This window comes from Xenopus tropicalis, chromosome 6, assembly GCF_000004195.4.
Source record: "Xenopus tropicalis strain Nigerian chromosome 6, UCB_Xtro_10.0, whole genome shotgun sequence".
Classification (NCBI taxonomy): domain Eukaryota; kingdom Metazoa; phylum Chordata; class Amphibia; order Anura; family Pipidae; genus Xenopus; species Xenopus tropicalis.
In genome coordinates, this window is record NC_030682.2 from 74,893,293 (window position 1) to 74,907,160 (window position 13,868).

General features: G+C 38.2%; 1 protein-coding gene across 2 annotated transcripts in view; it reads left to right on the forward strand.

Moving 5' to 3' along the window:
* The window catches only part of mocos (molybdenum cofactor sulfurase), a 465,613-nt gene that overhangs the window by 312,130 nt on the left and 139,615 nt on the right, over positions 1-13,868 (forward strand). For both annotated transcript variants that reach the window (XM_018089449.2, XM_002940985.4), the window contains one exon: positions 7,425-7,587. In XM_018089449.2, the coding sequence (XP_017944938.2) occupies positions 7,425-7,587 (163 nt within the window). The remainder of the gene's footprint in view (positions 1-7,424; positions 7,588-13,868) is intronic.

Consider the following 13,868-nt stretch of genomic DNA (forward strand, 5'->3'; position numbering starts at 1 on the left):
GAACAATGACAAATAGACTGCATATAGATGATTGCTACTTAAATTATGACTCCAATGGAAAAATTAAACAAATGTGCAATTGGCATACATATAAGCCTTTTCTACTCTTAAATGTTGTACTGTAATATGTATAGCCCTGGGCATACATATAACCATGTAGCAGGGTGGGTAAAAAAGGTTATGTTTGGTAAATTCTGTGTCATAAACTGAAGGTTTAATACTTCTGTGAAGTAGCCCTCTGCCTTTACTGCTACCCTCCATACCTCAAATTGTGGAGGTGTTCTCTATTTTGAAGGTCAATTAGAACATGTCTTTGGGTGGCACATTCATTAAGCCACGAATTTTGGGTTGTTAAAATCATGACTGGAAAAAATTTGGAGTAACCATGATAATCTCTGATGTTCAAAAATGTCACGAAAATTCACGAAAATATCATGGTTGCATTCCAAAAGTCACAAAATTTTCGGCTCTGAACATTCGTAAACGGTGCAAAAACATTTCTGGCTTTGAAACTTTCCCTTGAATTCAGGGGTACTCTACAGATCCAACCTGGCAAAAAGATAGTCACGATACCAAAGCTTGAATGAATTCAATTCAAAATGGTTTAAGTCATTGTGAATAATACGACTTTTTCGTGGAAGTTAACAAAAGCAACAAAAAAGTCATGGAATTTTAACAAAATTATTAAAATTACGATTTTTTTTTCTCCAAAAAATATTTTGTGGTTTCATGAATGGACCCCTTATCGTTATTACTTTTTGCTTTTCTAGAATGGAGCACAAATAGTTGTGCCTCACTGTGAATTCAGTGGCACTGGATCTATAGTGAGCACCACTAGGGTGTTCCCTAGCTTGCACATCATTCATCCAAACTATTGAGTGCTAGTGGCACCAGGCAATGAGGATCAACTGATGAATTTGGGTAATATTACCTTTTTAATATGGTTTAAAATGTTTAGGGAGGTTAAAGACAAACTAAAGTCTTAATCACTGTGGGGTTCCAAATGTTAGGCTACACCCCCCCTTCCCCCATTGATTGTAATAGATTATCTTATTCTCTGGGCTGGTGTTCCTGTTAGCAGAAAAGTGCACCTGCATGGAGAGAAACAAAAAGAAGATGGAGAAGGATCTTCTGCAAAAATACCGTGGGCTGGAGCAATCTCTAGCAAACAGGAGCACCAGCCCTGGGTATTAGGTAAGCTGTTTTAATCACTGAGGAGTGTCTAACATTTTGCCATCCTGCAAGGGTTTAAACTTCAGTTGTTCTTTAAAGGAGAAGGAAAGGTACAATCATTGGGGGTGCCAAAATGTAATGTGATTGTAATCACTTACCTTATTTACCAGGCTAGGTCCTGCTAGGAAAAAACCACAATAGCACGGGGTACCTGCAAAAGAGCTCTTCCTCCTTCTGTCTTCAAGCTACTTGTGCATGCACAAAAAAAAAGCCAAACTTTAGCAAAAAATCAGCTCTTTCACTCTACTGCGCATGCACCAGCCCCAGGATTCCAAAGATAGACAAAAGAAGGAAGAGGATCGCTTGTGCGCAACTACCATGGGCTGGTGCATTTTTCTATTACAATCACTGGGGGTGCCTAACATTTTGGCACCTTTCCTTCTCCTTTAAGTATTTTCTTTCCCTGGATTTTAAAGTTTAAAATTATACAGCAATAGATATCTGCACGATTTAGCAGCTTACAGTATATAGCTGAATAAAGAAAGTGAACAATATGACAGGCTTATTTACAATAATTTCTAACTACTATCAGCTGTAAAGCTCTTTTCCCAAATGATTTACAGGAGACTGAGAATCACCTCTAATTATACACTTGCAAAATATCTGTGTCGCCAAGCAATAAAATCTGAGGAATCATTTAATGTACTTATCTACTGAATGAAAGGAACATGTTTACATGATTAGAGTAATTCACTATTCTTTTGGGAAAAAAAGCATGGAAAAACATACAATTACAGAAAGGGAAGCTTGAATAAAACATCAACTGAATAGAGAGAATGGCTAAATACAGAAAATCAGTCACTGAAATAAGTAAGGTGTATTTATTCATGCATTTTATTTTTCTAAATTGTAAATGCTTCAGGTACATTTGCTTATGATACATTTAAATATATTTTTATACTGAAGACAAGAAATGTCATACCCTGGGTGGTACCAATATATTAAGCACCCCCGGGGTATTAATATGCTTAATCATCTTTGTGAAAAGTCTATGTGAGAGATCCTTGAGAAAGACAAGTGAGATGGCAGTGTGACACTTCTATAGAAAGATCCCTAAGCTGGTGCATTTTTTTCATATAAAAATGGCACAGGGAAAAACATGTTGGCATTACCCCCCCTAGGAATAAGATTTCCTTGTCCTTTCAATAAGCAGTATAAAAGTATATATCCTATTGGTGCACCCCAGTTATTTTGCCATTCTTTGTCCTTAAATTAGTACATTAACTTATGCATGACCTAAGGCTTGACCACACATGATCTGTGATGACCAATGTACAAAGATTACAGCAATTAACATTGGTGCAGTGTCTATTGCCCTGGATTGACTGAAGAAAAATTTTGCCTGGTGATTCAATCATATAAAATATATATCTCAATTTAAGGGCAAAGCAATATTGTCACATATAACAAACATATGAAAAACAGTTGTTGAATACGGTAATTTAAAATTGTGCTATTTATATAGTATATGTCATAGATTATTTTATGTACTTAAATGTTCATTCAAAGTTAATGTAAACATGGCACTAAGACCTGAAGGAATACATAGTTACATAGGGTTGAAAAAAGACCAGAGTTCAACAAATCCAGCACACACAAACCTATACTGACCTATCTATATACTCAGATACATAAACCATATATACCAACATTAATAATTACTGTAGATTTTAGTATCACAATAGCCTTGGATATTTTGCTTGTTCAAGAACTTACCCAAGCCCCTCTTAAAGGCATTAACAGAATCTGCCATTACAATATCACTAGGAAGGGCATTCTGCAACCTAACCACTCTCACTGTGAAAAACCACCTACGGTGCTTTGAATGAAAGTTCCATTCCTCTAATCTAAAGGGGTGGCCTCTGGTGTGCTGATCGTTTTTATGAGAAAAAAAGAACATTCTCTATCTGCCTATAATCCCCTCTAATGCACCTGTACAGAGTAATCATCTCCCCTACAAGCGACATTTTTTCCAGAGAAAACAACCCCGACCATGACAGTCTAACCACATAGTTTAATTCTTCCATCCTCTACCAGTTTAGTTGCATGTCTCTGCACTCTCTCCAGCTTATTAATATCCTTCTTAAAGACTGGAGCCTAAAGCTGCACTGCATACTCAAGGTGAGGCCTTGCCAGGGGCCTACTGTATATAGAGGAGACAGCACTTTCTATTTGTTTTAGTAGCCACAGAATAACACTGCCTGGAATTAGACAACTTGTTATCTACAAAAATCCCCAGATCCTTCTCAATTAAAGATACCCCCAACTTTACACTTGTCAACATTGAACCTCATTTTCCATTTTGCTGCCCGGTTTTCCAATTTTGTCAAATCACTCTGCAAAGTGGCAGCATCCGGCATTGAACTTATACCTTTGCACATTTTAGTATCGTCCGCAAAATTAGAAACAGTACTTTCTGTGCCCATTAATAAACTAGTTAATAAGTTAACAACCAAGGACTGACTCCCTGCGGTACTCCACTAACAACTGGCCCAAATAGAAAGTGTTCCATTTGCCACCACTCTTACATCCACTGTAGCTTACATCCACTGCTATTCCAGCATCAAGGTTCCTGCTCACCTCCTCATAAAAGGCAACTAAATTAGTCTGTCAAGATCTGTTACGCGTAAAACCATGCTGGCACAAACTTACAGTATTGAGATTTGCAATGTATGCAAATATCCTATCCTTTATTACCCCTTCCAAAGGTTTTCCTACTACTGATGTCAGACTAACAGGCCTATAGCTTTCAGGCTGAGAACGGGATCCCTTTTTAAATAACGGCACCACTTTAGCAGTTCGCCAGTCTCTCGGCACCATGCCATTAAAATGGAAGCCTTGATTAGCTGGCTCCTCAGTTGTAAATAGAGATGAAAAATAAGAGTTTAAAATCTCTGCTTTTTCCCTGTTCTTATCAACTATCTGACCCCCCTGTGATAATAAGGTTCTTACCCTTACTTGATTCCTTTTTACTATTTACATATTTAAAAAATAATTTTGGATTACTTTTACTCCTGGTATGGTACATATAGATTGAATCAACCATCTCCTGGCAATTGTAGCCCTGTAAATTTGGTGTCTGTGGTGGGTAAGTTATTTCCAGGCTATTTTCTATAGAATGGCATTATAAGTAAGATTCAGCATGGCTTTATGAAAGATAGGTACAGACAAATATGATTGCTTTTTATGGTTAGATTAGGAAGAAGTTGGACAAGGGGGTTGTAGTAGATTTTGCCAAAGCATTTATTACAGTGACCCACAAAAGCCTGATTTCTAAACAGAGGACTGTCGGTCTTCGTAATGTTTGTACATTGATAGGAACTGGCTATAGGTAAAAAAAGGTGGTTGTCAATAGAACATTCTCTGCTTGTTGTAGGGTTCTAAATGGAGTGCCAAAGGGCTCTGTATTGGGTCCACTTTTATAAATTTGTTCTGTAATGACTTGTAATGTATCAGTGTTTGCAGATGACACAAAAGTATGCAGCCCAATATATTCCATCCAGGATGTGGCATCCTTGCATTGGCAATCTGGGTGCCTGAGTGGCAGATGAGATTTAACATGGATAAATGTAAGGTCATGCACCTGGGATGATAAAAAAAATTAAAGACACTTATACCTGTAATGGTGTTGGTTTAAGATGGTGGCACCCATGGGACACTCACATTGGACATGGTGCCGTCCATGGTGCCGGTTTAGGTATGTAACACCACCTTAGTGCCTGGCATGAAAATTCAAAATAAATAGTTTTGGTCTGCAGTTTTCATAGATTTATTCAAAAAGTTTGATTACAATGGAATGCATTTCCTACCTCTGGCTGTAAAGAGGGAAGGATAGAATATTTCTAAAGCCATACAAAATAAAAATTGAAGACTTACTGCAAAGCTATGATAGAGGTGAACATCCACTTTAAAGGCCCAGATCTATTTGTCTAATGCAGTGGCTTAAATAGGGGTAGCTCTATGTGTAATTATAGGATGTAACCTTCAGGTTGTATTTTACTCAGAGACTTCTCCTTTTAAGAACATGGTACTGCAGAACAACTTGAAAACCTCAAAGTGCCTGATGGCATCACTACTAATTAATTATACCTTGTATTCAGTACCCAAGTACAGGTATGGGACCTTTTATCCAGAATGTTCGGGACCTGAGGTTTTCCGGATAAGGGATCTTCCTGTAATTTGGATCTCCATACCTTAAGTCTGCTGAAAATCATTTAAATATTGAATAAACCCAATAGGATTGGTTTGACTCTAATAATCGTTAATTATACCTTAGTTGGGATCAAGTAAAAGGTACTGTTTTATTATTACAGAGAAAAAGGAAATCATTTAAAAAAAAAAGAGAATGATTTGCTAATAATGTTGCCCCCATCTATTGGAGATGGCCTTTCAGTAATTCTGAAATCTGTGGGATAACAGATCCCATACCTGTACTGAGATCAGGAGAAATTATATCCTTATCTTGACCTTTAGTTTTCTTTTATCTATGTATCATTACACATGTCCATGTCAGGATTCTGCTTTTTTGGTGTGTGTGTGTATTATTAGTTTGTGCTTCAACAAAAGTAACATCTGCAAAATATAATGCTATTATCATCGATACATAATGCCTGAAGAAAATATGTAATTTTTAATGTAGTTTGTTTACTGGCAAAAAATGTTTTTCTTTTTCTAAACTATAGCTATCATCACTGCTAATGGAAATGATTATTGTGTGTAGGGTATTGTTTTTTTTCAAGCATACCTAGTACCGTATATACTTGAGTATAAGCTGAGTTTTTCAGCACTAAAAATGTGCTGAAAAAGTAACCCTTGCCTTATACTCGAGTATATGGATTTGCTGACTCTCCCTGCCTCCCTCCCTCTCGTGTGTCCGTGCATCCGTGCTTACCTGGCGACTCTGGCTCATTGTGCAGATCAATCTGCAGATGTAACGCGCCCCTCAACATTTGCTATCATTGCGCGCAATTCCCCCCTCCGTGGACGGACGTGAGTGTGCACGTGCAGGTACGCACGGACACATGTCCATCTAGGGGGGATGCGTGCAACGAGCGCGCTCAAAGCACTAACATTACACAAAACAAGTTGGTTACGCTGAGAAGCCTTCCCAAACTTGCTTTTGTCTGCTGCTGTACAATTTTTCTTTCCCTAAAGTTATCTATTATTTATTTATCTGTTATTTATTTGATTATTGAAATTTGGCAGTAGTGGTTGCATTTTCCACCCTAGGCTTATACTCGAGTGAATAAGTTTTTCCAGTTTTCTTAGGTAAAATTAAGTACCTCAGCTTATATTCGGATCGGCTTATACTCGAGTATATACGGTATCTATAAAAGTAAACTTGCAGTTCAGTTACAGGTCACTGCTTCAGACCCAAGAATCAGGCTGGGCCTTGGCCCAGTAATCATTGTTTCATGTCATCTTTTGCATGGCCAATCAAGAGCGTTCAATAATTGTTTTACATAGACATAAACAGAACAATGACTTATATTTTGTCATAGCCCGATTGGTAAAGTATAATAAAAATATTTTGGAACAAACTTTGCCAGAAAATTGTGGGATGTTCTGACCCTCTAAAGGACAAAGAAAGCCCATTTACCATACTTTGCCACCTTGAAAAGAACTATCACCTCAGCTGAAAAGCTGTAGCAGTTTATTCTTGTTATAAATCTCTAATTACTTTATGTTTGTGGCTGCCATATTGGATATGCCACTTTCATTGTGATCACTGCCATTTTAATTCTGTGTATGTATGCCTTGCTTGACCAACTGCATCATCTGCACTAGGGAGAGTTTTTTGCTAGTCATGCATATGCCAAGCAAAAAAAAAATGAAACGCTGCAGTCCATTCTGAAAATTACTCACTGTTGCTGCCACAGTATTGCAGATAGAGAGTTAGGAAAAAAAGCTTTTACAAAGGCTGGCTATCAAGGAAAAAAGAACCTGCGCTTTCATTGTTGTTTAAGTAAAAAGATTCCCCTCTAACTCAATGTTTGTATTAGATTTCAGTATTTTAATATTTCATATTTTAAAACCAGAGCATATTGGTCTTCTTAAAACACAAAATATAAATATAATTATCTCTGGGTATGTAAAATTGTGTAACATTAAAACTGATTTTTAGCCAAAAAAATACTGTATAACAATGACTGTATAACAAGTATTTTCTGCACAATTATTTTTTTTTTAAGGTTTCCCAATGGCCTGTGACAGAACAAGGTCTGCTATTTGATCGGAACTGGATGATAGTTAACGAAAATAGAGTTTGTTTCAGTCAGAAGAACGAGCCAAAGTTATGCCTGATACATCCATCTATTGATCTTAAGAAAAACATCATGATAATTAAGGCAAAAGGTAAGCAACACAATATAGCTGTAGGCTGCTTTATTGTGATATATGGTGTGTTTAACAGTTTTTAATTAAAGTCTAAGCAGAAATATTGCAGAAAACACCTTGTTTAAATGGTTTTCAAAAAAATTGGGCCGCTCCACACAATAGAAAAGTAATTACAAAAAAGAGGACACAAAAGTAAAAGAACATAATACAATCAATACACTGAAATAGACTATAATAAATAGAATACTATAAAGATTACCAAAGCCACCACTATCCTGCTAATTTATTTGTTTAAGATGAAAGCATATGTTGCTAAACAGTTAATAGAGTTTGTTGTTAAATAGCAGCATGTACCCATAGCTGACCAGTATTTGTTGCCTATAGATATCTCGTGTACATTGTAACATATGGACCATCACTGTAGTAAATCATGAGTAAGCAGTTAATAATAATCATTAGTGCAGTGAGGTTCTGCTTCTGTATAATCAAATGGGGTTAATGCTCTAAAAAGTTACAATTGAAAAAAGTAAAAGAAAAGAGTTACTAATGAAAGTAGGTGAATGTGAAAATGCTGAGGAGTGCAAGGAAAATTAAAAGGATCAGGACCCGGACCATGGGAAAAATAATTGCTTGGTTGGGGTAAATAACTATAGTATTAATCGGTACACTCTAGGGTCCGGGCTGTCACAAGGCAAACCCAGACAGAGGAGTGAGGGAGGGAACATGCACACACATCCAGATATGTCCTTAGTTAAGAGTATGTGTCACCAAGAATATTGAGCAATGTACCAAGCAGGTAAGTATATAGAAAAAATTAAATAAATAAATAAGTAAAGTGTGCCAAATAGAAAGCCTGTGTATCATATGGGGTGAACGTGGTTGCCACAAGTCTAGTGCATTTAAAGGCATGTGTTCCAAAGGGCAATTCTGTGACCTTAAGTAGCATCTATCGTTGCTGGTATCAGTACGCTCCTCTATGTGAGTATGGCCACCACATCTTCCGTGTGTTGGACTTGGCATAGCGTCAATGATCAGATGCCTCTCTGTATGTCGCAATTTTAAATATCAAATGGCTCACCATTAGTCACCACCACAGTCGCCTGAACATCCGAACATGTAAGGGTAAGTCTTCACCAAAGACACTGAAAGTCAACTGCAGCATCTGCAGCTGCTGGGGCCAGTGTACTCAATTATGTAGGTTTAGTCATCACATTATCCAGCTTCTGGACATAGTAAATCCATTTAAAAAATGCGGTCCCATTCCATTTACAGCTACTGCGGCTGCAAGAGTTGCGAGTATCGGCTACCATAAGAAGCCCACAGAAACTGTTAGCCTTCAGTTATATACAAAGACATGTGTGGCAGGTTGTTAGTCCCTCAATGTCATAGAGAAAGTAAAAAATACAAAATAAAAATAATAGAAAATACGGGGGGCGGTTGCCAACCAAATTACAACAGCAGAAAACCACCATGGTCAAGATTAGGCCCTGATCTGGTTTAGAAAGGAGGAAAAATTGAAAACCCAGGCGAAGTAACCCCAAGTGAGTGAAAAGAGTAAGAATATAAGAAGAAACTAGAAAGGGAAGTTTGAGAACAAACTTCATGTTGGGTTGAAAAACATGACGTCACTGAATGAAATCTGATCTGTTGTTGGCTCCGCCCACTTTCTCTGACCTTGGACCACAGTTATACAGTAAAAACCACTGTGCAAAGTTGGGGACCCTGGTTTTAATAGTGTCTGAATGGCAGCAACTTAAATTTCCCCACTGAAAGTCAACAAGTGACATCTGATTGGCGGTTGGTGGCTCCACCCCCTTTTTCTAACCTGGAACTGCAGTTACCCAGTGACTAACTCTGCAAAGTTTCGTGACCCTAGGATTAATAGTTAAAGAACGGCAGCAGTTTAAATTTAAACCAATAAAATTCAATGGATGAAATCTGATTGGCTGTTCGTGGCCCAACCCACTTTTCCTATTTTTGAACTGCAGTCCCCCAGTGACCAAGTTTGCAAATTTTGGGAGACTGACAGCATTTTACACTTCACCATTGAAAGTAAATAGATGAAATGTTATTGGCTGTTGGTGGCTCCGCCCACTTTTTTTAAATTTTGAATGGCAAATACCCAGTGACTAACTCTGGAAACTTTAACAACCCTGGAATTAATATTTAACTAATGGAATCAGTTTAAATATAAACCAATGAAATCTAATGGGTGGAAATGGATTTGCTGTTGGGGGCTCCTCCCACTTGTTCTAGCCCTGAATATGTAGTCATCCAGTGACTGACTTTACAAAGTTTGGGAACCCTGACATAAATAGTGTGAGAAAGGCAGCAATTTAAATTAAAAAAAGTCTGATTGGCTGTTGGTGGCTCCACCCACTTTTTAAAACCTAAAAAATGCAGCCCCCTAGTCACCCTGGTGTTAATACTGTGAGAATGGCAGCAGGTTGAATTTCCCCATTTAAAATCAATAGTTAAAATCTAATTGGCTGTTGGTGGCTCCACCCACTTTTTCCTAACTCTGAACCGCAGTTACCAGGTGACTAGCTCTGAAAAGTTTGGAGACCTTAGTATTAATATTTAAAGAATGGCAGCAGTTTAAATTTAAACCTATGAAGTCTATAGGTGAAATCTGATTGGTTGTTGTTGGCACCGCCCACTTTTCTAAACTTGGAACATAGTCACCCAGTGACAAACTGTGCAAAGTTTGGGGACCCTGACTTAAATATGTGAGAATGGCAGCAGTTAAAATTTCCCCACTGAAAACAATGAAAGAAATGTGATTGGCTTTTGGCGGCCCTGCCCACTTTTTCTAACCTTGCGTACAAAGTCACCCAGTGACTGACTGTGCAAAGTTTGGGAACCCTGGCATCAAACCAATAAAATTCAATAGGTGAAATCTGATTGGCTGTTGATGGCCCCGCCCACTTTTTCAAAACTAAAACTGCAGTCCTCTAGTGACCAACTGTGAAAAGTTTGGGGACCCTGGTGTTAATACTGTGAGAATGGCAGCAGGTTGAATTTTCCCATTGAAAGTCAATAGGTACAATCTGATTGGCTGTTGGTGGCTCCACCCACTTACAAAAATACAAAAAACCTTAAATGCGTAAAGTAGTCACCCAGTGTCTGACTATGCAAAGTTTGGGAACCCTGGCAACAAACCACTAAAATCAATAGGTAAAATCTGATTGGTTGTTGGTGGCTCTGCCCACTTTTCAAAACTAAAACTGCAGTCCCCTAGTGACCAACTGTGAAAAGTTTGGGGACCCTGGTGTTAATTCTGTGAGAATGGCAGCAGGTTGGATTTCCCCATTGAAAGTCAATAGGTAAACTCTGATTGGCTGTTGGTGGCTCCACCCACTTTTTCTTACCTTGAACCACAGTTACCTGGTGCCTAACCCTGCAAAGTTTGGGGACCCTGATGTTATTACTGTGAGAATGGCAGCAGGTTGGATTTCCACAAGTCCATAGGTAAAATCTGATTGGTTGTTCACAGCTCCGCCCACTTTTGGGCATTCAACAATCATCATATTTTCATTCAGGCTGAGCCCATGACTATGTGATTCAAGTTTGGGGAGTGTAGCTTCAAAGCTGTAAGATTGGCAGCAGTTTCAATTTTCCCATAAAAGTCAATGGGTAAAATTGATTGGCTGTTGTTGGCCCCTCCCACTGTGCGGTTTTTTAAAAAAAACTTGAATGCGTAGTCACCCAGTGACTGACTGATTGCAAAGGTTGGGAACTCTGGCATCAAACCAATAAAAATCAATAGGTAAAATTTGATTGGCTGTTGGTGGCTCCGCCCACTTTTCAAATCTAAAACTGCAGTCCCCTAGTGACCAAGTGTAAAAAGTTTGGGGACCCTGGGGTTATTACTGTGAGATTGGCAGCAGGTTGAATTTCCGCCAAATCAATAGGTAAAATCTGATTGGCTGTTCACAGCTCCACCCACTTTTGGGCATCCAACAATCATCATATTTTCATTCAGGCTGAGCCCATGACTGTGTGATTCAAGTTTGGGGAGTGTCGCCTCAAAGCTGTAAGATTGGCAGCAGTTTCAATTTCCCCATTAAAGTCAATGGGTGAAATTTGATTGGCTGTTGCTGGCCCCTCCCACTTTGGGGTCATCCAACAAATGTTGCTGTTTCATTCGGAGTGACCCCATGATTATTTTATTCAAGTTTGGGGGCTGTAGCTTCAAAGCTGTAAGTGTGGCAGCTGTTTGAAAATCTTCCCTGTCAAAGTCAATGGGAAAATTGGGGGGTTCGGAGCGGCGCCACAAAAAGACGGGGGGCCGGATCGCTTAGAAAAGCACAAGCAACCTGCTCCGCTATAGGGCGAAGAAGTGTGGGGAGTTTGGGTGTTGTACCCCTAAAACTGTAGGAGGAGTAGCGTTTAGAAAATGGGGGGCGCTAAGAAGAAGAAGAAGAAGAAGAAGCGGAAGAAGAAGCCAAAGTCGAAGAACAGTATGTTGGGGTTTTCAACCCAACATAATAAAACAGTGTAACAAAAGAAAGACAATAACTGAGATAATGTAGCTTAACCCTTTTACTGCTAGCCGGTTTTTTGTAAACGGACCATGTATTATATTTCACTCTATTTATCTGGAGGCTCCCAGTCATTCCTATTCACTTATGCACTTATGTAGTGGTGAACTATAAACTTAAGCTTAAACTTAGTGATTTCTTATAACAAGCTAAAACGCTCACCAGATTAGAGTACAGGTCCGGGTGCTTATGCCCTGAACCTTTCGCTGTGTAAATATTCAATCTTCATTTTAATGCAGTTAATATACCACACACAGTTGTGAACGGTTAGATATGCACTCACCGCTTCCTCTCAGTGGCCCGGGTGCGATGCCCTAGACCCGCAGCAAGGAAAAACACGACCTCAAATCAGGTGTAAGAACAGCACCGGCATGCACTCAACGGACTCCAGGACAGCGGTTGTAAAACTTCAAAAGGCTTTATTCAAAGATCAAGACCTGACGCGTTTCGTGTGTAGCCACACGTATTCATAGGTACAAGGTCAATAGTAGACTGATACAAGTTTAAAAAGCATGTGGAGATGACATCACTCCTGATGTAACTTCCTATTTTCCTTGTTACATTTTAATAAAGTTTTTTTTGCATTATAAAAACAATGAGAAATAAGAACCTATGAATAAAGCAATGAATTACATTTTAAAAAAAAAAAGATGTGCATGAATCTCATTTTTTCTATTCACCTTAATTATTACCTTTAGGTTACATTAATTGTTATCTACGTAATTTATCGGAATGAGTAAAGGGATATATGAAAGAATATGGGAACCCAATTCAGCGAGGGAGAGGGAGAAAAAAATATATGTAAAGGGAAAGTAAAGGATGGGAAAGAAAAGGAGCAAAAAGGTACACCTATGGAGTAAAGAGACTACATTATAGCTATATATGACAGCTTAAATCCCATCTAACATTGTGGCTCCCGTGTGGCAAGTGTGAAAATCCATTTAGCTAATTTTAGAAGTCTTTTTAATTTATCACCTCCTCTATTTGGCATGATTACCTTATCAATTCCTTGAATTCTTAACATGGACACATTTCCCCCATTACAAGATGTAAAATGTCGTGCAACTGTAGTTGCCTCACTTTTTGATGCAATTTGATTTGTGTTCTGGCATGCGATTTTTTAGGGTGCAAACTGTGCATCCTACATGTTAGATGTTACATTTTATGCAGGTTAACAAGTACACTGTAGCCGCTGTGTTACAATTAATGTAACTTTGTATCCTATATTGTTTTCCTGTACTAGTATTGGTGAAGTGTTTTGATACAAATACTTTTGAGCAGGTGATACAACGTGTAGAACCGCATTGATACATCCCTTTTGTTTTTAACCAGTTATTATCAGGTTTCTCCTGTTTAAATTCACTGGGTGATAGAATATTTCCTATTGTAGGTGCTCTTCTACTAATAAAATCACACCCTTATCCCAATATCTGCCGTAACTGTGAGTCATTATATAAAATGGGAAGATGTTTTTTTTATAATTTGTTTTATTGAATTACATTGCCGACTATATGGAGTGATACACATAGTTGTATTTCTTTTGGCATTGTTTTTAATAAGGTTATTATTTTTCTTTCGTAGCAGATCTTCTCTGGTTTTATCCATTGCCCTTTCAAAAGCATAATTGAGGTCATTTTCTGAATAGCCTTTTGCTATGAATTGATCTCTTAGATTGGTTGCTTTGACCATAAAATCAGACTCCGAGCTGCAGTTACATTTTAATTTACAAAATTGCCCTATTGGAATCCCTCTAAA